Consider the following 20,917-nt stretch of genomic DNA (forward strand, 5'->3'; position numbering starts at 1 on the left):
ATGAGAGTTTTAGCTATGTGGACAGATTTAGACATAGTCGGCACATAAAGGGCTAGGGAAAGGTCTGAGTCAAAGATGATTACATACAGGCAGATAATAGTGTAATAGATAAAGTAGAGAGTACTTGTGGGAGAAGACTCGACACTATTTTAACTATACTGAGCTTAAAATGACATTAGGGTTGTCAGTTAACCAGTTTTTATCCAGATGGTCGAGGGATTGGAGGCTGGAGTATTTGTGTGCTGTCTGGGCTGATTACGACCCAGGCACCATATGCTGCAACACCAAAGGATGAGGACCAGGCTGAGAAACACAGAGACAGCCTAAACATCCCAGGACCCCACTCATACAAAAAACTTTAATAACATATGCTCTCGCAGATCCAAATGGCCGTCAGGTGCATCATCACTCAGGTGACTCAGAGCACATTTTTTCCAGTTCACATCATCTTCCGGCATCTGACCATGCAGGTGTGGGACTCTTGGGGTGTTTGTCTCTCTGTGCAGCAAAAGGTGAAGTCCCACTGAGCAGTGAAAAGAAGGTAGTAAGAGACACAAGCCAAGAGATTAGTTAGGAAAGCATGAAGATCTGCCGTGAAGAGGCATAGCTGTGAAAAATCTGAGTGGAAATTGTTGTTTGAGCTGTGGTTGTAGTACACATTATGTGGGGATAAAAGGTAGAGGGACTAGAGGAGTGATCCAAGGGGAAAGGCCTGGTTAGTATCTACCAGGAGCTGGAAGGCATGTAAGGAAAAGCCGCTCAAAAATGTGCAAGTAGGTGGATTAGAAATGTAGGAGGAAAAAAAGGGAGAAGACAGACACCAAACAAGGGTGGGGAGTATTTCACTTGACAGATTAGGGTGGAATAATAGTTGTGATCATTAAAGGTCATATGAGCGAGAGGCCGTTTGAGACTTTATCTTTTCAAAGAAACGCAAGGGGCATAAGCCAGGTTGGAAAAGATCTAGAACAAAATTGATGGAAAAAAATTTGTGAGGGCGTTTGTGGAGAGCGCTTTGAGTGATCTGAACCATGAAGTGTCAGAACTGAGTAAGGAAAAAAAAAAATCTTTCTAGTTTTCATGTTGTCAGAGAAAAGCTTTAAAATGTGATCTAAATCAAACCTTGAATGAATCATCAAATAGGATGTGTGTATACACAGATGTATGTAGACCAATAAATGTATACCTATATGTATAAATGTGTATATATAAACCAATACATTGATTTGTGATTTACAGCTGGAAATACCACACTGGGATCAATCAAAGTAAGATTTCAAAACTGCATCGATAAATTTTCTCGCTAGTCTTTGCTGAAAGGATGATGTCGGAAGCAAAGGCGTATGGTAACCCGCAGACCACAGCCGAGATCGCCTGCGTGAGGAGCTGAACTCATATTTCACCCCCTTTTGCTCGCCGCTTGCTTCTGCTGCTTGTTCATGTGAAACACACAGTTCCACGCTTATTGCAGAAAAATATTTTTTACTCCAGAAACAACTTTTACATCGTAAGAGGCACCAGCCCAATTCCCTTGTATTTTTTTCTGTTTTGATTTTCTGAAGTTTTTGGAATTGATAGTAAGGCAGACACCTGAGAGTAACGACACCCCGCGCCGCCCGCCGCCCCTCACAGCCCCAGGCGGCTGTTTCCCGCCACCGCCCCCCCGGACTACAGCTCCCAGCAGGGCCCGCGGCCGCGCGGACTGCACCTCCCGGCAGGCACCGGGGCAGCGTCACGTGAGCGGGCGCGGTGGGCCCGCGCGGGGCGGGGAGCGGGCGGCGCCGCGCTCGGGCCCGCGACGGCGGCGTGTGGCGGTGAGTGTCGGTGGGCGCGGGCCGGGCGGCGGGGCGGTGCCCTGCCCTGCCCCTCCGTGCGCCGGGGGTCCTTTCCTCCCGTCCCCGTCCGCCCGCCGGTGTGGCTGCCGCCGGCTCGGGCCTTCCCTGCGGCCCGGCCCCTCTCCCTCAGGGCGCGGCACGCCCCGCGCCCGCCGCCCTCCGCCTCTTCGCCGGTCGGGGGCTGCTGGAGGCTTCGTGAGGGCGCCCCTTGGCGCCCCGAGCGCTCTGGGAGCCCCGCGACCCCGGCGGGCCGCGGCGCCTGCCCGCCCGCCGGGGGTCACGGTGGCCGCCACAGGCGGAGCGGCCGGCGGGGCTCGGCGGCGGGGGTTGAGTGTTGGTGTTGGGCTCCGGCTGCTCCTGCCTCACGCCCCGACGTGCTGAATCAGTCTGGAAGCGACGTGTTGCTGCAGCGCATGGCCCGGCGGCACGGCTTAGCAGAGCCACCTTTGAACTGCAGTTTGTGCATGTCTTGCAAAAAGAAATGATCTTCCGTGATACGAAAATATCCTGAGTGCTTTTTATTCGCTTTCAGACTTTTAAGCCGCTTTAGTATTAATTTCTTACTGGCTTGAATTTTGTTTTGAAGCATGTGACTTCTTGCAGTGTCCACGGCTGAAAAGCTGAAACCTTCCATTTCGGAGCAAACGTTTTTAGTTGATTTAGAACAAGAAATGACTCTCGATAGACTGTCTCTGCTTGCTGATCTTTGTGCTGTGGTGGTCAGTCAAAAAGCATAATTCCTGCTTCGTGTGATTGGTGTTTGTTGGTTGGTTTGTTTTTTTCAGATGTATGTGTAATTAAGACCATAAGAAGGGCATTAGCTTTTTTTCTTTTCACGGACAGCCCCATTTTTCTTGATACTGTAGGAAGTAACATGGGCAAATTCAGTTTTAAAATTGTGTAGGTGTTAAGTGTTTTGCAGTTGGACTGTAGCCTGACTTGTCATGACAGGTACTAATCAAAACTATATGTGTTTAAAAAGTACCTTGACTTTACTGCATAATACCTGTTTTGGGGCAGTATTGTGCTCACTGCTTGCTGGTAGTCATATATTTGTTTATCATTAACCATATTGGGAAGACTATATCTCATGGTACATGATTAGCACTGTGCAAAACCAGAACCTCTCTCCTGCTGTAGTTTCCTTTTTAATGCTAATGTGTAGTTTAGATGGGTAGAAAAGTTAGACTGTACAGTTATTAACAAAGCTGGTAAGTGCAACGAGCCTTAACAAACAAAGCTTTTGGGGCTGTATGTAGCTTCATTGTGTGGCAGATGTCACAAGTGATGAGATACAGAGGTATTTTCAATAAAATGCAACGTTTTCCCTTTCTGCACTGTTTAATCATTCTGTACTTGGTCAGAAGGATACTTCCAAAAGAAGTACTTGCTGAAGAGATGGCCTTGTAGCATCATTGAGGCTGAGCAAGCTCTACTGTTAATGTATGCCTGGTATGTAGAGTTACAGTGTAAACTAACAGTAGATAATTTGGAATACAATACTAATTTAATGAGAAGTAGCTGTAGCTCTTTAATATTGTGCGTCTTCTTTTAAAGGAGATAACATACTAATTTTTCCAAGAACTTGAATCATGTAAAAGTTGTTTTGTTTCATGGTCTATTCCTTCTGACTTCACCAAGTTACATAGCAGCTTTCATATGAAAGTCATTCCTGAATGTATTTGGGAAAAGAAACAAATGGCAGCATTCTTGGAAAGGGATGAGAGAGGAAATGCTTGACTGTGTGCAGTAAGGTGCCCAAATATGTATGGGGAACATAAGCGTGATTAAAGTCTGCATAAGATTTACACATTAGAAATATTTCAAAACCATATCTTAACATTTTGGAAGAGAAAGTTCTTCTCAATTCCACCTACTTGATGCCAAATCTTCTGACACAAGATAAAACATAAAAAGAACTAGTTTTGTTTCTCGAGAATGTTTTTAGTAGCAACTATTCTGAGGTTTAGCTTCCTCTCTGAAGTTTTTTAGAAAGTGATGACAATTGAAGTATTCTGGCTGTGCTAACAATGTCTTCCTACCTGTTCCATTCCTGTCAGGGGCCAGCTACAGCACAGAAGTCGAGGAATGGATGTGCTGTTGTCCTCTCATCTCAGGCTGACGTGGGTGTCTGTTTTCTGCAACTGAAATGACTTATTAAACCTGGAGGTTTCTGAGCAAGAAAAAACAAAAGTAAGTGTTTTCAAGTAGACCGAGTTACGCTTTTGTGTAAGATGGGGTGTGTGTTTCTTAACCAAATCGAAGTAATTGGTGCGCAGCCTCTTTGGTGGGCTGTTCCATGTAATGACTGGAAAGGCTGTATGCCAGACTGTGTGATGTGACTGGGCCCATTAATGCTTAACATACACAGGCAGGTGTGGAATACAGAAGTACCAAACTTCTGTGCCCAGCAAAGTTACTTGAAAGCGCACACCCAGAAGTGGGGTGCTGCTTCATGAGTGACTTGGGCAGGATAGTCCCAATCTCCCCCTTCTTAGGGACTGGAGCAGAGAATGGTTTGTGGATGACTTCATCATAGTCCTTAGCCCGCTTCTTTTTAGACAGAGACAAACTCAGAATGGTACTTTCTCCATGTTATTATGTGTATTCAGGGAAGCAATTCATGTAGTGGAAGACGGAATTGCACACAGCAGATGAAAGAGGATGAGTCGGATGTATTGGTTGTATGTGTTGTTGGAGGAAAGCCTGAGTAGAAGATGTCATTTTAACTTTACAGTGTCATTTTTTTTAATACAGTGTATCATTGTATAACAACTACAATTTCCATTTCTCTTGTGGAATCATCGGTTAAATCTTTAGCAATAGAGCTACAGTGGCCTGAGGGGATGTCTTTCGAGAAGAATGAGCAGAGAGCAACTGAAGGCTTTCTTAATAGAAAACTTTGAAGCTGCGTTTGCTATCCCATAGGCTTTCCTGTCAACCGCACCAGCTTTTGACAGTGTGGGAGGTATACGTTCCCTGCAGGGGATGCAGAGTAGAGAAAATAGGCTGGGTGGGTTTAGAAAGCCACAGATCAGCCTTCAGGCATAGGTTTCCTACAGATGTAGTGCTGATTCTAGAGGTAATGTGACAAATGGTTCCTAAAAAAACCTACTTCTGTCACGCCACCTAATCTAGCTAGATTTAACAGCTGCTTGCTGTACAGGGCTATATGCATAGAGGGAAAACTACTTTCTTTGATCCACTCACATGACTGAACCTCCACTTTAGAACTCAGTTACCATGGTAAATATTAAGAAAAAGTCATGAAAAAAGATAATCATGGCAAGAGAAAGGTGTTATGCATAGAACAAATACAGGAGAAACAATAAACGCGTGCAAGTGGACAGAAGTAATTGTTAGCATAAATTACAAGGAGTAGACCTCTGACAATTGCTGGAAAACAGATCTTAGCAAATAATCATATTTATTACCACTGAAGTAGGTGCTGCTTTTCCTTGTTACTGTGATGTAAAGCATAAAAAAAAAATCAACGTATCAGAGTCCATCAGCAGGTAAGTTACTTAGTGTCCATGATAGCACATGTCCTGCTGTATCATCTGGCTTTGGGAGAGAGCTTGTAATTCTCTTACAAGAAAACTAGCCAGGATAAAAGCCAAGGATATCACCCCGGGGCCATATTTTCAATATAATTTGAAAGGAGGAAGCAATTGGATTGATCATTAGAAAAACTACTGTTATAAACTTTTGTGTTAGGTCTTGTTGGAAGTTGTGATTTACTTTGAAAATATGGTGGGAGTCAAATTCCATGATAAGTTAAGGCAGTAAAGAAAACCTTCAAATAAAGACAGTAGAAATATCAGTCAAGACAAAACTGAAGATTTTTTTTTTTAACTCCCTCCAGCTATCATTTATTCAATACCTGACTTTCATTTGCAAGCTACAAGATTTTTTTTTTTTTTTGAAAGAAACACACACATAGAAGTGTGTAGGATCTGGTTGCACTGAGAAAGTCTGCCAGACTTTCTGCCAGGCTGTTGATACTTGTTGCCATTTGTAGAACTTCATTGTCTGGGTATTGTTTTTTGTTAGTTCAGAGTCTTCCTTCTCACATCTTCAAAACGACCTGGTATAGCGAGCCGGTAGAATGGAGCGGGCAGGCAGCTGGTGCACTGCTGACTTGTTTGCTGAATTGGCAGTCACTGGACTGTTGTGAACTTTTATTTGTTTGCAGTTGCTTGTAGGGAGCCCTGTGGCGGCAATGACTTACCCTTTCAGATATGGGGCACATTAGGGAAGGAGAGAATGCTTTTTCTGGGAGAGGGAGCGTTTCTGATTCTTTGCAAATTCAGCAGTCGGTGTGGAGTTGTGCAGCTGCCGTTCTCAGTCTAGCCGAGAATTGGCAACATGTGGGATTTTGGAGTGCGTTTTTCCTGAAGGCTGGAAGCCTGGTGGAGAATTGACGTTTAGCAAACAGGTACCTCCAGATTGCAAGGTGTTTTTTTTCTAAGTGATACTTTCTTTGTAGGATACAGAAATTTTTTATGGTGCGTTACTGATGAATTTGATTAACTGACTTGGGAACTTTGGTGCAGAAGGGCAAACACTAGTATGCATTCTACATGCACAGTATTTCATTGACACTTGTGCTGCTGGCATGCTTTTTGTGTTCTAGTTATGGCTTAGATTGAGAAGGCTTTCAAAGAGTCTTGAAAGCTTTTATGGTTTCCCTGGAAAATGTAGATTTAGTAAGTACATGTGAATGGGGAATATTGTTTAGACATTAAGGGAGAAGACCCATCAGTGGCAAAATTTAGTCTCAGATTAGTGGAATCTTGAGGATCTACTCAAGGAAAGGTAAGGTAAGGGCTGCAGACTCCATTACCAAGAGGGTACACTTGGAAGGATTTTACAGACTGTAACTGTGATGGTAAAGAAGAAATAGGAGTTTCTGTGATCTGGCAATCCATGTTGACTCCAAAGATCCACTCTGAGATAAGTGCAGTTAGAAGCTTATGGCTTGATAGGCAAAGGAGGTCTGCTGGTATACATCGTAGGTATGATTCGCCCTTCACCTCTGATGGTAGGAGGTGCTTATGCTCTCTTAAGTGGTTCAATAGAACCTTTTCCTGTTTAAATGACACTTGCATCTCACAGGTAAGTCAGTTTTCCGTTCCTTCTCTTTGCCATCCAGTGCATAACAAGTGACAGGTTAATTGCTACTGACACAGTTAAAGATGTGTAACTATGATGATGTCTGAATTGGCAATGCTCTAGACATGTTTTTGGTGTCAGTGCTGTATGACTTCTAAATGTTAAAATCTGGGTTTTAGTTAAGTAGTCTAAATGTATCAGGTCAGAGAGCATGAGTGACATCGTTGTTTAAAAAAATAGTTTTACTTCTAAAAACTCCCTTCATTGCTATCTTTCACTGTTGTAGGAAGTTTTTCATGGGGCTTTTTATTTGGAAATAAATATAAGCAAGTATTTGTGTAGTGTGGATGGTGTGGATTTTTTTTTTTAACTTTATTTGAAACTGGAAATTTCTGCGTTATGTTATTTATTTTTTATTGCTTTGTTAAACTTTGGAGGCTTCTGCTACCTTGTTTTTGTTTCTGTTATTGAGTATAGTTCCTTTGTGCTGAAATACCACTGGTTAAATGAAAGATGTGTTTGTTTCTGTGGACTTGATTAGTTGGTTGTGACACTTGGGTCTCACTCTGTTTCTTTTTGGTTGATTGGTGCCATTTGATTAGGGACAGCTGATGTCTGCAAAACTGCCTTCATTGCTGTGGATCTTTCTTGTGACTTGTTTCCTGTCCCTGTATATCTTCATGTCTAATTCTGAAATGTTATTAAATGTGAATGAGTTGAATGACTGCACTTGAATTTGGTGTATTAAATGCATGTTTACTTGTATTAAGGATGCTGGTGCTTATTTTGGTGACGCTCTGATATGATAACTTAGACACTGTTGTTGGCATGACCCTTCAGGGCTATTGCTTTTCTTATTTTTTTTTAAAGGATTTGTGTTCCTTTTTTCTTAAAACTTAAAACAAAATACTTTTTTTTTTTTTTTTTTCCCCCTTCTTCCGTCATGGTTGTCTCAGCTTAATTTTGCTGCTGTCTTAGAAATTCCTACAGTTCTGCTCTATTCTATACGTTATTTCTGAAAACTGATGTATTATGTGCTATCTGTTCTGCGCAGTTGTAGTGCTGACAGAGATGTGGTTTTGTTTTCAGGACTTTAACTGTATTTTAGACTTTTAATTTTATTATGGGAAGCACAAGGCATTATATTCATATTAGCTCTGTAGGTTGTTACTGTACCAAATAAAACTCTGCAGTCTTTGTGTAATACCAGCATACCTTGTCATTATAAATCTGCTTTTTTTGTTTTTTGCATCTTCTGTTTAAATGAGGGTGCAAGTATCTTCTTCCATATACCCACACTACTGCACTTACCTCTCAAAAGCAGTGAAAATTTGTTTACTGTTATAATATTTTTCTTCTCTTTGAAATAATTCCTTATTTGGTATCAGGTCTAACTATGAAAATAGTTTCTTTTTTATCTAGGCTGGCAGATGCCTTGCAGATCTTAAATGATTAACACAGTGCCCTGATTGCTTTCAAGTGTCATTATAATTGTCCAGTTGTAACTGTTTTTAGGAATGCTCTAATTGTTTTCTGAATCACTATGGCAGCAAATGAAGTGGCATAGTAAATTTTGTAACTATATTTTTAGGAGAGGCCTTGGAGATGCACAGACTTTTTTTGTTCTTGCACAAATCATTGTCTGGAGCAGGATTGAGAACTTTGGTGTTATCTTGTGACATGGTTATTGATGTGTGACAGAAATCAGAATGGTGCTAGAAAATGTTCAGTTGAACTTTTTGTTGTTCATTTTCACCGTATTGATCAATTTGATTCTGGTAAAAGCAAATAATTCTCATGCTTACCTAGTTGCTCTTATATTCTATGTATATATGTACACGTGCACACAAAACAACTGTTTCAACTATAATAATGGGTGTCACTAGTGTCTTTTCATCTTGTTTACCTCTTAGTATATTCTGTAAATGTCTTCTGTGTATGGTGATTTAGCAGTTTAATTTCCTCAATTTTTCCAGATTAACATATTGAACATTATAGACTCTACAGAGTTAAAAACGTCATTTTACATTGTGTTGTCAAAATTGCTGTTGCTCCCAATGATTGATACAGGTACAAATTTGAAAGTTTTTTTCCTAAACTTTTAATCCAGTGATGGAGGGTTAAAAGTATTAAATATCTGTAAAGTGGTGCTCAGAATTTATTTGATAAAGTTTACTTGATCTCAGGTGTTTGTGACGGTAATTCTTTGACAGATGCAGATTATGTTGTGTTTGGGCACAAACCAGTTCTTTAGATATGTAAAGACTTTAGGTTGACACAAGCATGGCTCAGTGATACAATAGTTACAAATTATTTGGTGTGATTCTGGTGTGAATGTGAAACCTTAAAAGGACCAGCAAAATGTCAAACGAGCTTTAATTTCTTTCTGGATCATAACTAATGAGAACTAGATTCATCAGGTGGTTGTCAATCTAAACATGGCTTACAAGAGTCTTGGCCTTTCCAAGCTGAACTGCAGACATCCTCTAACCTGTTGGTGGGAAAGAACCTTAAGGAAAGACTAGCTGGTCATTTCAGTTTTATTAATCCTCAAAAGCTTATTTACATGTTTTAAACTTTTTTTAGATTTTCTGTGTGGGCATATGATTGTGTCTGTTGACATTTATTCATAAAAAGAAGAGAGTATCCTTGAACTGACTTCGTAAAATCTGGCCTTTGGTGCCTGCCCTTTCAAATGTTGTTGTGCCTCCGTTCCCATGAATCCTAGGAAGCACAAGTATAAATATAATCTTTAATGAAAATACAGATCCCAAGTAGTTTAATTGTTATTGTGAGATCATTGGAGCCTATGTTTCTTGGTAGTGTTACTATATTAAGTTCTGGTAACTTTAACAAAGCTTTGTTTATTAGTTCAAGTTAAATCCAGTAAAATTGCTTTGTCTCCTTGCTATTCTAGATTCAGGGAAGAATGTTCAGCTGTTGTAACTGCACAATATCATAAACAAAGTTGTCTGATTTGTTTTAAACTTGCAGAGTAATTGTACTTCTGTTCAGCTGCTGACAAGCATGAGGTTTGTATGGTTTTCAGTTTTTGTGCAAGTATAGAAGTACATTTGAGTGATACAGGGGACGAAAGCATGTTTGCAGTGGAAAACTACTTGCAAGGTTTTTCCCTGTGTGGAAGGACTACTGCTGCTCCATGATAATGGGAAAGTTGTAGCTATTTTAAGACTATGATGGAGTGTTTTTTTGAATTGTTCGTGGCAATATTGCTTTGGGAGGTTGCCAGAAGCTGCTTCTACAATTCGTCAGAAAAAGAAATAATATTATAAAAGGAAATATTTCATGTTCATTTTAAATGTTTTTGAAAGCTTGTTTGCTCTTTTGATATAGAGGAATCCACTTCTTTAAGGGTGTGTCCTTGTTCGATGGGTACTTTTAAATGAGAACTTAATCTTGTCTGTTGCCTGAAGGTCACAGAAGCATAGAGTAATTCAGGTTGGAAGGGACTTCAGGAGGTATCTAGTTCAACCCCTTGCTCAAAGCAGGATCAGACAAAGCTGCTGAAAGCTTTATTCAGTTGGGTCTTAAAAACCTCTCGGGATGGAGACTGCAGCCTCCCTGGGCCCTGTTTTCACTGTCTGGCTGTCCTTAAGGTACAAAAGTAGAGGTGTTTTTTCCTTAAATCGAGCTGTAAGCTGGTTTGTTTTGGTTTCTGTTGTGCCTTGTCCTCCCATCACTCACCGTTTCGAGGACACTGGCTCTGTCTTCTCAGTGTAACCACCTCAAAGGGCCTGGTGGGCAGCTGTGATGTCGCGCTGAAGCTGTCTCTTCTTCAGGTTGAATGATTCCCAGCTCCCTCAACCTCACGCTGTAGGGCATGTGCTCCAGGTCCTGGTCCTCTTGGTGACCCTCTGCTGAACTTGCTGCAGTTTATCAATGCCTGTCTTGTACTGAGGTCCAAAAGTGGACATTGTTCTAAATGCTGCTTAATGGATGTTCTATACTGTCAAGTTTAATTACTTGACCATAGTTTACTTACAGAAATCAAGGAAACGTGGGTGGTTATAAATGTGCTTGTTAGTATTTGGGTTTTTCAAGTGAGATTGGATTTCAAAGTGTAATTTCGGTAGCATTAAATAAATTTTTCTGCTTACATACTAATGAAATAACTTGCATTAATTTTAGTGAAAATGTATGATAGACTTTAAATAAAAAAATCTGACAGATAACACCTTACCTTCAATCCATATTTATTCAACTTAATTAGCTCTGAATAAGTCTAATTTGCATCATTGAAGTGTTGGAAATGAAACAGAGTAGTTGGTTGTAATTCTATAATGAAATATGCTATGGAAATGGAAGTCAGTGAGTGAATTTCTTCTCACTGCAAAGTATGTGTAAAGAAATCACTCTGATGGAAAGTTGGGGGAGTTTTACACAAAACAAATTTGTGTACACAGAAACAGGCACACAAGGTCTGCTCAGACATCTTGTTTGTTTGAAGTGGCAGCGTGGAGGGGATGTGAGCTCTGCCCCACGCTGCTGTCAGCTTCTACAAAGAAAAATTTTTCTGAGGATCCGACAGAATTTCTGCTTTTTCCATTTAATTTACACTGAGGTTTGAAAAAGTTACAGTCAGTGTTCTGGAGTCCGGTGATTATTTCAGAATCATAACTCACCGTATGTAATGCTAACGTTCAGCCAAAACTTAGTGAATGTGCAGTGAAGGAGGAAACAAGGTAGAAAGCAAAGCAGGAAACAGAAGACTTGTAAAACACTTCATACTCTTCCCTGCGTGAGCAGCAGAAGTACTCTGCGATTGGAGGTAGTACTGAAAGGCATAAGGAACCTTGAATCCAGCCTTTATTCTGACGAGCTCAGGCAGCAGGAGCAGTGACAGGGGTGGTTGGTGCCGAGGTGAGTGCCCAGGATCCCGGGTGGGCTCGTGTGCCCTCTGCTGAGGCTCGTCTTTGGGTGGCTGTGCTGGTGGCGTCGCTGCGGTTGGAACATCAACAGCTTGGGTGTGCCTGTGTGCCTGCTGCAGTCGGCATTTCCATGTAGCAGTGCAGACCTGTTCAGGGTGCCACGTCTTTTAAAAGTCACTTTTCTGGGGCTGGTTTGTGCTCACTTGTCTGTCATGGTTGGGGCAGCCTTGATTTAAATTTATGTGAGCTCTAGTTAAAACCACTTTGTGTGCTGACATAGAAAAACGGGCTGCCGTGCCTTTGTCTCTCTGTCTCACCTGGTATTTCTCACTTAAAATATGAACAAAACCCACTTCCTATGGAAAACATTTTTAAAAAGCTTCTGAGTAAATATACCTTTTACCTTTGTAATTACCTGGTTATTAGAAAACTTAAGCTTCTATAAATTAAGGAAAGTCATCCGAACAAATACTGGATGCTCACAAGTTAGCATAGCAATATAGAAAAAGTTAAATCTACCTAAAGTTTTATAGTATGCAAGATATTGCAAAGAAGGAAAAACTGGAAATATCTTCTCTTAATCTTCTAAATTATGTAGTCAAAACATTAATGTCCGGTGTTGCAATAGTTTTTCTGTGAAGGGTAGTTTGAAAGAATGACAATTTAATGTTGATTGCTAATAGCTTTTCATTTAAACTGTTGGTGTTGCACCAAAATTAGCCCAGGACCCCTCTAGTTGAAGAAAGCTGAGACTGCCGGAGATCCAGAAAGGGATACGTCCAGGTGACAGGGTCACACAGGCTCTGCAGCATTCAAAAGCATATTTTTATTTTTATTTTTTCAACTTAATTTAGTTTCCTTTTTTTTTCTCCAGAAGGATGTAATTTTTCTACTGATAAGCTGTGTCACTGAATATTATGATATTAAACACAGTGTCAGTTTTCCTATGTTTTCTTTACGGAAAGCTTGGGCACAGTAAGCAGGTAACAAACCTGTAGAACATCAGGTGGTGGTTTTCTGCCTTCTTCCTGCACGGACACATTCCTGTTTTGTTATAGTAACTTCAGAGCATTTTGGATCCTGCAGCTTAAGCTGTCGCCCGTGTAGGACTGTTGCAGCGTCACTGTGAGCACACTGTTACACAGGACCATGGGCTGATTTGTCATGGTGCAGAGGAATCTGCAAACTCTTCTCAGTGTTGAGAGGGTTGAGAAAGTGCTGATTTAAGGTGACAATGTTTCATTTATGGAATAGAAGCAAAGATTGTATGGTCTGTAATAATTTTCTCCCCGAAACAAACAAAAACTGTTCAAGGTTGGTGTAGGATGTGAAATTGGCTTGATGAAGGGCGTGTGACTAGTGAAAGGGAAGTGTAATCTGGTACAAAGTTAACTGTTGGGAGTAACTTCAAATAGGATCGTTTTCCCAGAGTTTGTTCTAGAGATCCCCTGTGCAATATCAGGAAATGATTAAGATGATGAATCCTGTATCATGTGATTCTGTCTTCAATCAATACCATTAAAAAAAAAAAAAAAAAATCTGTCCTTTAAACATATCAAGGCTATTTGGACCAGAAGGCTGGATACTCCCCCTCCTGGTGTGCTGACTAAAGTTTCAGTTTAGGAAATGGAGGATTGTTTTTAAGTGCAGAAGTGCTGTGGAATTCCTGCTTTTTCTTTCTCTCCTGTTTTTGTTTTTTTTTTTTTTTTTAAAAAAAACTTCTTGAAGCACTTGAGTGTATTGACATGCTTGTGATTTCAAGATCTGTGCAATAATTTTATAGTTTGTTCCTGTTTTTCTAGATGAAGAGTCTTAATACAAATGCTCCAAGTAGGTTGTGTTTCATAGTATGTGTATCCTGTCACTTGAAACACGCACACTAATGTCTGTTGACTGAACTAATGATAGTATTCAAACAACTGAATTCCAAAATACAGCTTGAGTCAGAATATACCTTATAATAAGAATCAATCCCAGAGCTAGTAATGAATTTCGTGTTAGATTTGGGTGCTTTTAAATAGTGACCTTCAATTACAAGGCATTGTGTAATTTTTTTAAATTAATAGTAACTTGCAAAACATTCTGGCAGCACTTGATGTCTACCTGTGGACCTCCAAAGTCTAAATCTCTCCTGTAAATAGTATGTAGTGCAAGAGGAAGTTTAAGTCTCCAATTTGTGCTTTCTCATCAGATACCCAGTATGGCCTCATCATCAACACCTAAATATAATTCCAACTCCTTGGAGAGTTCCTCAAGTAAAAGGGTGAGTGTAACTTTTTTCATGTTTTTTATATCAGAGGTCCCAGAGATCATTATCTTCCACCTTTGGGTAGAAAAATGAGTATTTGAATGACTTTTTCCTGTAGTGTATATACTTATTTTTATTGCTAAAATTCTAAAGCAATCAACTAGCTTGATTTAAATATTTTTCAGAGTGGATGAGTGACATATTCTCTGTATCGCAAGTTATAAAACCTTCTTTAAAATAAATTCTAATATACTTACTCTCATCCTTGCTTTCTACCTTGAAATATTCTGTGACATTCTTGAAAAGTTTTGATGCTGTAGAAAGACTCTGTGCTGCAATTGCTGAGTTACACTTAGTTATGTGTGGTTGGCCCAGTTCTAAAGCGTTCATCTGTAGTGGGAAATACATTAAAGTGATCTAGATGGCATTCCCCTCTGCTTTTTGATGCTGTATGACTGGAGAAAATGTAACCTGTGTGCAAGGAAAGAGAAACTGAGGTTTTCTTTAGCTTTTTAAACGTTTCTTCAAAAACAAAGATTATTTTCTGTTAATCGTTCTTAAAACCTACTGAACGTGGGAAGAGTCACAAATCAGTGGATTGTGTGTAATAGTTGTGAGTACGTTGCTTAAGTGATTTCAGTTGATTTGTTCTTTCAAGCCCAGCGTACTTGGAAAATTAAATGCACAAAATTTTCAGAGAACTTATGGTATAGAAATTTAATTCCAATTTAGTGCAAATATAGTTAGCTATTCTTTTAGAAGAAAGACTGAAAAAAGCTTATGTTTCAGATCTGTTCAACCTTTAAATGCTTAATAGTTGCAGTTTAGGATGGTGTTGTGTGTTCCTGTTTTGGTGTCAATTTCTACTGTGGAAAAACCTCTTCTTTCCCATGCAGAAATTTCCTGTAAGTTTTTTTTTTTTAATCTGGAACTTGAAGGAATTATAAATAAAATATGATGTGTGTTGTGCTTCTCTTTCTTTAGACTCTGAAAGACGGAACTAACTGGGAACAAAATGAAGAAATACCTCGTCTGCCAGGAGAGACTAGATTTACAGGTAAGAAGATATATAGGTGCCTAATGCAATATATGTTTAGGAGTCTGGCATATACATGTATCTCACTGGATTGTTTCATAATTCGGACTAGTTTGGGCTGGGGGCCAGGGTAAGTCTTGCTAAAATGTATTTTTTTTTTTTTTTAAAGAACTGTGATAGGGAGTTTTTATCACTTACCACAAAGAACTTTTTAAGTCTTTAAAATCTTGGTTTCCACACATGGTAGATCCTCTGATAAAAAGAAATTGCAAGTCAAGATTGTATCTGCAGACTAAGTGGCTTGTGTCTAGTGAGGAGAACCCCTCCAAGCTTTCCAAGTCAAGAGAATTCGACATGCCATGCACTATGTGGCAGTATTCATATCTTGTACAGTAGCTCAAAACCTTAGCCCAAAGTGTGACTACCCTAAGTACAATCCCATGCTTCCTTGACACAACGTGGCATGCATGCAGCCACTATTCATTTGTTCGCCTATACATACAGTGATGTTGAAGGTATTGCGTACCTTATTGTGTTTCTTAATTGGTAGAGGCTCTTGTTGGAATGGAGCCTTCCACTCATGGAAGTTGGTGTTGAGGTATCAGAATGCAATTGAAACTGGTCTGTCTTTTATTTGTGAAGCTTCTCCTTCCACCTCGCCCGAGGATTTGTTAGGTGGGTTTGTAAACAAGATTGGCTGAGGTGAAACCAAAGTGGTGATTCAAAGGAAATTAGTTCCATTTTTAATTGAGAAAGTTGTGGGGAGGGCGTGAGGGGAGAGGGTGTGGGACTAAGATGAATGTTTGATACGATCCTTATGAAAGTTGTCTGTGCTTTGGGGCAGCACGCTGGAAGGAGGGTGCCTGTTGTGGAAGGCAGATATTGGGCTAAAGAAATGAGTGGACAGGGAGAAATAGGTGGTTTGTAGTGCTTCACTGAAGGCTTTAATGGCATTGTTTCAGTTAAATCTTACTTTTTTGAGTAGTATGTGCTAGTACTTGTTTTGTTACTGTCCTTGCTGAAACACTGCTGTATTTGATTGTCTCAAACTGAAATATAATGTTTCTCTTCAGGATGGTGAGTTCCCTAAACACTTTACAGCTTTAACTGTGTACTTCAATGCAGAATTGGTTACAGAGCACTGAAAAATGTAATAGTATCAAGAGAAGAATGCATTTGTTCTGGGATAGTGAATAAACTGGTTCAGTAAGCACAGAGAGGACTTAAATCTACTTTTTGTTCTATGTCCTGCCCTCTCCCGTGTAGTGCTGGGAAAGAGAAGAACATGAATGTAACTAGGGAAAGCTACTGAAATCTGCTGATTTAATTTGGGCAAGTTTAGTGTACGAAACTTTCACATTTTCTTAAGAAGTCAAGACAACATTCAGATTTATTACTTTTTAAATTCTTTCATCTCTGAGAGTGGCTCTTATGAGTGCAGCTCTCTTTATTTTGCTGCTACTTAACTGATGCTGTCCTTAGCTCTGATTTCTTTCTTTTCACAAGCATTAAGAAATGGTACATTTCTTACAGACAAGGATGTTATTTATATGTGTCCATTTAATGGCCCCGTCAAAGGAAGAGTGTACATCACCAACTACAGGCTGTACCTGAGAAGTGTGGAAAATGTGAGTAACATGCCACAATTACTTCCATGGGGTGAGTTAGCTTTAAACCCCCTTCCTTTCACCCCCACTGCCTTTGATTTATTTTGTAGCCAGTTCATTTGTTTTAGTTTTGGCACACGTATGCTTGTGGAATTGCATGGGAGGCTTTGTACTTGAAATGTTCTGTAAGGTTTGTAATAACCAGATCTTAATTGTGTAATGACTAAATAGTAATTGCCTTTGTGCCGCTGAGAAACCTGTATAAAAATGGAAGTTCTTTAAAGTTAAATGTGTTGTCAAAGCGTGATTTTTTATTTTTTTTTTAACCTGGTAAAATTACAATTTAATCATTTACACTGAACCGATACCTTTGTCTTTTGTCTGTTGGAGCTTTTTTGATAGCTGTTCCCTTTACGCTTACTCTGTAATGGATCAAGGGCAGTAACTAATGATGTGCAGTGGTTCTTAAAATGGCTATCAGTGAACCAAGATTTTGATTGTCCTTGCTATTGAAAAAAAAAATTACTTTGATCAATAGAACCTCATATGGGTGTGGGGAGTAGTAGTGTGTTCGTTAAGCAGCAACATGAAAGAGGAAAAAAGTATGCTTGCTATCTGTTTCATAACATGCTTTGTTTGGGTTTTTTTAAATAAGGTTTTAGGACTATTGAATTGAGGTGTTTATGGTTGCATCTAACTCTTACTAATAATCTCTTTTCACTTAGTTTTACTTTATTCTGTGTATCAATAAGCAGCCTTAGCAAGCAGAGGCAATCAGAAGTATGTAGCAGCAGGCATCTCTTATGGTGCTGCCACCTTTCTTTCCCTGCATACTGCATTAGGCGTGAAGTATTTTTGTTGCGTGTTAAATCAGGTGATGTTCAAGGCTGCAGAGTGACTGTACAGGCTTAATGACATATTGGGAGGGAAGGCAAGGCTCAATCAAATGCAAACCCACTTTTGCTTCCTGTATGTATTTCGTGTCTGCTTTCTATTCTGGAACGCTTAAGAACGTTTTGCTTGAGTATTCTTTTCAGGTTAATCCTTTCCTTACTCAAACTTTCCTTGCAGGATCCAGTTGTGGTATTGAATGTTCCACTGGGTGTAATTTCAAGGATTGAAAAAATGGGAGGAGCTTCAAGCAGAGGAGAGAACTCTTATGGATTAGATATAACCTGTAAAGTAAGACTTTCCAATAATTCAATAGGAAATGAAATCTAGTGGTTCCTTTTCTCACTGTTTACCTATTTACAGGAATGAAAAAACACATCTTCCTCACAGCTGAATTTAAAAGAGGTTTTTGGAACTGGACAGAAATACCTGTTGTATAAATGGCTATTCAACTGTCCTCTGCATGCGAGGAGAGGGATCGATCTTCCTTTCCAAATCACTAATTGACAAGAGGTTTTGCACGGTAGTCTTGTTTTAGGGCATTACTCCTGCATTGCTTCATTATTTTATTTATTCTATAAGTAATTTTTTTATACTGCTAAAATCTTTGAAGGACAACTCAAACAGGGGTTTTGTAAGCTGTAAAGGCAGTGAAAAGCTTATGTAACAGCCGTCTCTGTTTCCTTAGTCTTACAAAAAACCTATGTTGCCAGGAGAAAATATGGTCATAGGGGAGTTCCCAGTGATAATTCAGCATCCTTTATTTGACTCGTTAATGGAGTTAATGCACAAATTGCTTATTTTTGACGTTAGTGATGAGAAAGCAGCTAGGGACAATGTAGTCTAGACAGATTATTGGCAAATTTTCATTTTGAAAACATGGAGTAGCTCCCATCCTGCAAACATTCAATAGCCCACGAGACTTTTCAGTGAATCAGATACAGTCATTTTGATGGCTTTATGCCAAAGCAGTGTTTACACCACACAGAACGTGGTACTGCTTTATTTGCAGAATTCTTATGCTCTCTTTTGTTTTATGGGGTAAGAAGTAAAACTGAACATTCACAATGGTTTGAGGTGTGTTGCAAGCAGATTCTGAATCATGTTTACAGTGTAACAATAGCACTTGTACAGCAGATAAAAGTATCTTACTGGTTTGGTTCTCTTAAAAGATAACGCCTTTGTTTCAGGACATGAGAAATTTACGGTTTGCGTTAAAACAAGAAGGGCACAGTAGAAGAGATATATTTGAAGTCCTCACAAAATATGCTTTTCCCCAGTCGCATAACTTGGTAAGTTACATCATTTATACTATTGAGTCATCTTAATGCAGAATTCTTGCCAATTAACTTTAACTGACCAACTAATGGACTTCATGGCTGCTTAAAAAGAATAACCACAGGATGTGATGCCAGCATAAACTAAAGAGAATTACTGTTTTTATTTGTACATTTAAAACACTTATGTCTGTGTATTTGTAAAGTTACGGTTGCTGTAAGTTATACCTCGGGTGAACTCTTGGGCACCTCTGATCCATACCAATTTCATTGCTTAGAAAACTGTGAGTTATCCTTCCTAATTAGGAAAAATAGTAGCGTATGCCTTACTCAATTTCTTGAAAATGTTAAACTGTTGGGCAGTCTCCCAAGGCAATGATAAGTACGAATCACCAAGCGTTTTACTTCAGGAAGAGGAGACGTGGTAAGAGAACACTTGTTTTATTGATGAAAATGATGAAAAATATAACAGGCAGCTAATACAGTAATGAATTTAGAGAGATCTATTTTAGGTAAAAAAAACATCTTATGGAAGGAATTGAGAAACAATAATGTTAACTAATCATTATCTTCTTTTTCTTTGCTGAAATCTGTGTCCTGTGCTTGGTGGATCATTTCGACATCTCTTTAGTTTATGCTTTATTTTGTCTTTTGTAAAATTCGGTATACATCTTATTGAGGTGCTTTCATTTAGGATAATTGTATGAGAGCTCTCTTGACAAAATGTTGGAAGGTTCTGCTATGAATTTTTAAGAACTTTATTCAGAGACTTTGTGAGTATGTGAGGCTGCAGCAAGAATCTTATTTCCTTCTCTGAAAATACATGTCTATGTGCTATACACTATAAACATTTAATTCATTAAAACTTTTTTACAGAAAATTTGCTTTCTGTACACTAACAGTCTGTGTAATGAAAGCATAAGGAAAAATAAATGCTTTTGCTTAGAATATTTTGTAGTATTGACAAATAGGTCCTTAACAAATGAAACAGATTTTTATATTTAGGTAAGCGTGAGGAGTTGTACTCACAAAGAACTGTTGTAGAAGAAGTGAATGTGTCTCTAACTCGACTGCTGGCAGTTTATGCATCTCAGGATAGAGAATGATAAAAAGAATAACAGGGTATGCGGACTTCAGGTGGGATTTTGAAAGGATGATGGAAAAGAGAGACAGCTATATGTAGAAATACCAAATTACAGAGAAGTTTAGGTCAAAAGGGGCTTCTGGACATCATCTGGTCCAGGCTTCTGTTGCAAGTAGGGCTTTAGGTTATCTGGGGCACAGTCAAACTTAGTCTTGAATAGTTTGTGCGAGGTGCATTCCATCATATCTCTGGGAAATCTCATCCAATATTTAATTATTCTCATTGTGAAGAATTTTTTTTTTTCCCCTACATTGAGGACCTCTGTGGATTTGTATGGATGTGAATGTGGACAAATTAAGTTGTAACTGACTTAGTAGAGTCCCTTGTTGGATTTCTTTTTTTTTTTTTTTATGGTGTCTGATCCAACTACAGGGCTTGGAATAACATAATGATGAGGTGTGGACTTGTATTAGGTTTTGACATCCAGAAAGATCCGGTATTCCTGTCTGGTGATGCTAGTGAGTAATGCATGGAGTAGTACACTTCCTGCTTTATTTTTTGCATCCTGTATTACATGGCCTGGCCTATTTTGAATGTAACTTGCCAATAAAAATTATACTCAATAACAAAAAGCTTGGCCAAGCTGGAGGTAGCTTTGCCTTCAGATTCAGTAAAGCACCAGACTTGGGAAGGTAGTAACAATATGGAGAATGGCCATACTTTTTATCTCTCAGCTATGTCTGGAGCATGGTATAACCATTAGAAATAAAGTGAGCCTATGTTACATCATGAAGTTGCACCTGTCCTTATTTTCTCATGTCACAATGTGGATGAGCCCTTAACTTTAAAATGGGGTAAGCAAGTATGTGGGATGTTTGGTGAGCTTTCACTGTGTTTCAGCAAACAGTTTAAGTTGATCCTGCTAAAGGTGGGAG

General features: G+C 39.4%; 1 protein-coding gene across 3 annotated transcripts in view; it reads left to right on the forward strand.

Annotated features, from left to right (window-relative positions):
- Positions 1-3,169: 3,169 nt before the first annotated feature.
- The window catches only part of MTM1 (myotubularin 1), a 48,943-nt gene continuing 31,195 nt past the window's right edge, over positions 3,170-20,917 (forward strand). For all 3 annotated transcript variants that reach the window (XM_086619534.1, XM_086619535.1, XM_086619536.1), the window contains exons 1-7: positions 3,170-3,287; positions 3,896-4,028; positions 14,031-14,102; positions 15,072-15,144; positions 16,657-16,751; positions 17,802-17,912; positions 18,812-18,913. In XM_086619534.1, the coding sequence (XP_086475660.1) occupies positions 14,040-14,102; positions 15,072-15,144; positions 16,657-16,751; positions 17,802-17,912; positions 18,812-18,913 (444 nt within the window). In that variant the 5' untranslated portion in view covers positions 3,170-3,287; positions 3,896-4,028; positions 14,031-14,039. The remainder of the gene's footprint in view (positions 3,288-3,895; positions 4,029-14,030; positions 14,103-15,071; positions 15,145-16,656; positions 16,752-17,801; positions 17,913-18,811; positions 18,914-20,917) is intronic.

Source organism: Tauraco erythrolophus, chromosome 13, assembly GCF_009769465.1.
Source record: "Tauraco erythrolophus isolate bTauEry1 chromosome 13, bTauEry1.pri, whole genome shotgun sequence".
In the NCBI taxonomy this organism is placed as follows: domain Eukaryota; kingdom Metazoa; phylum Chordata; class Aves; order Musophagiformes; family Musophagidae; genus Tauraco; species Tauraco erythrolophus.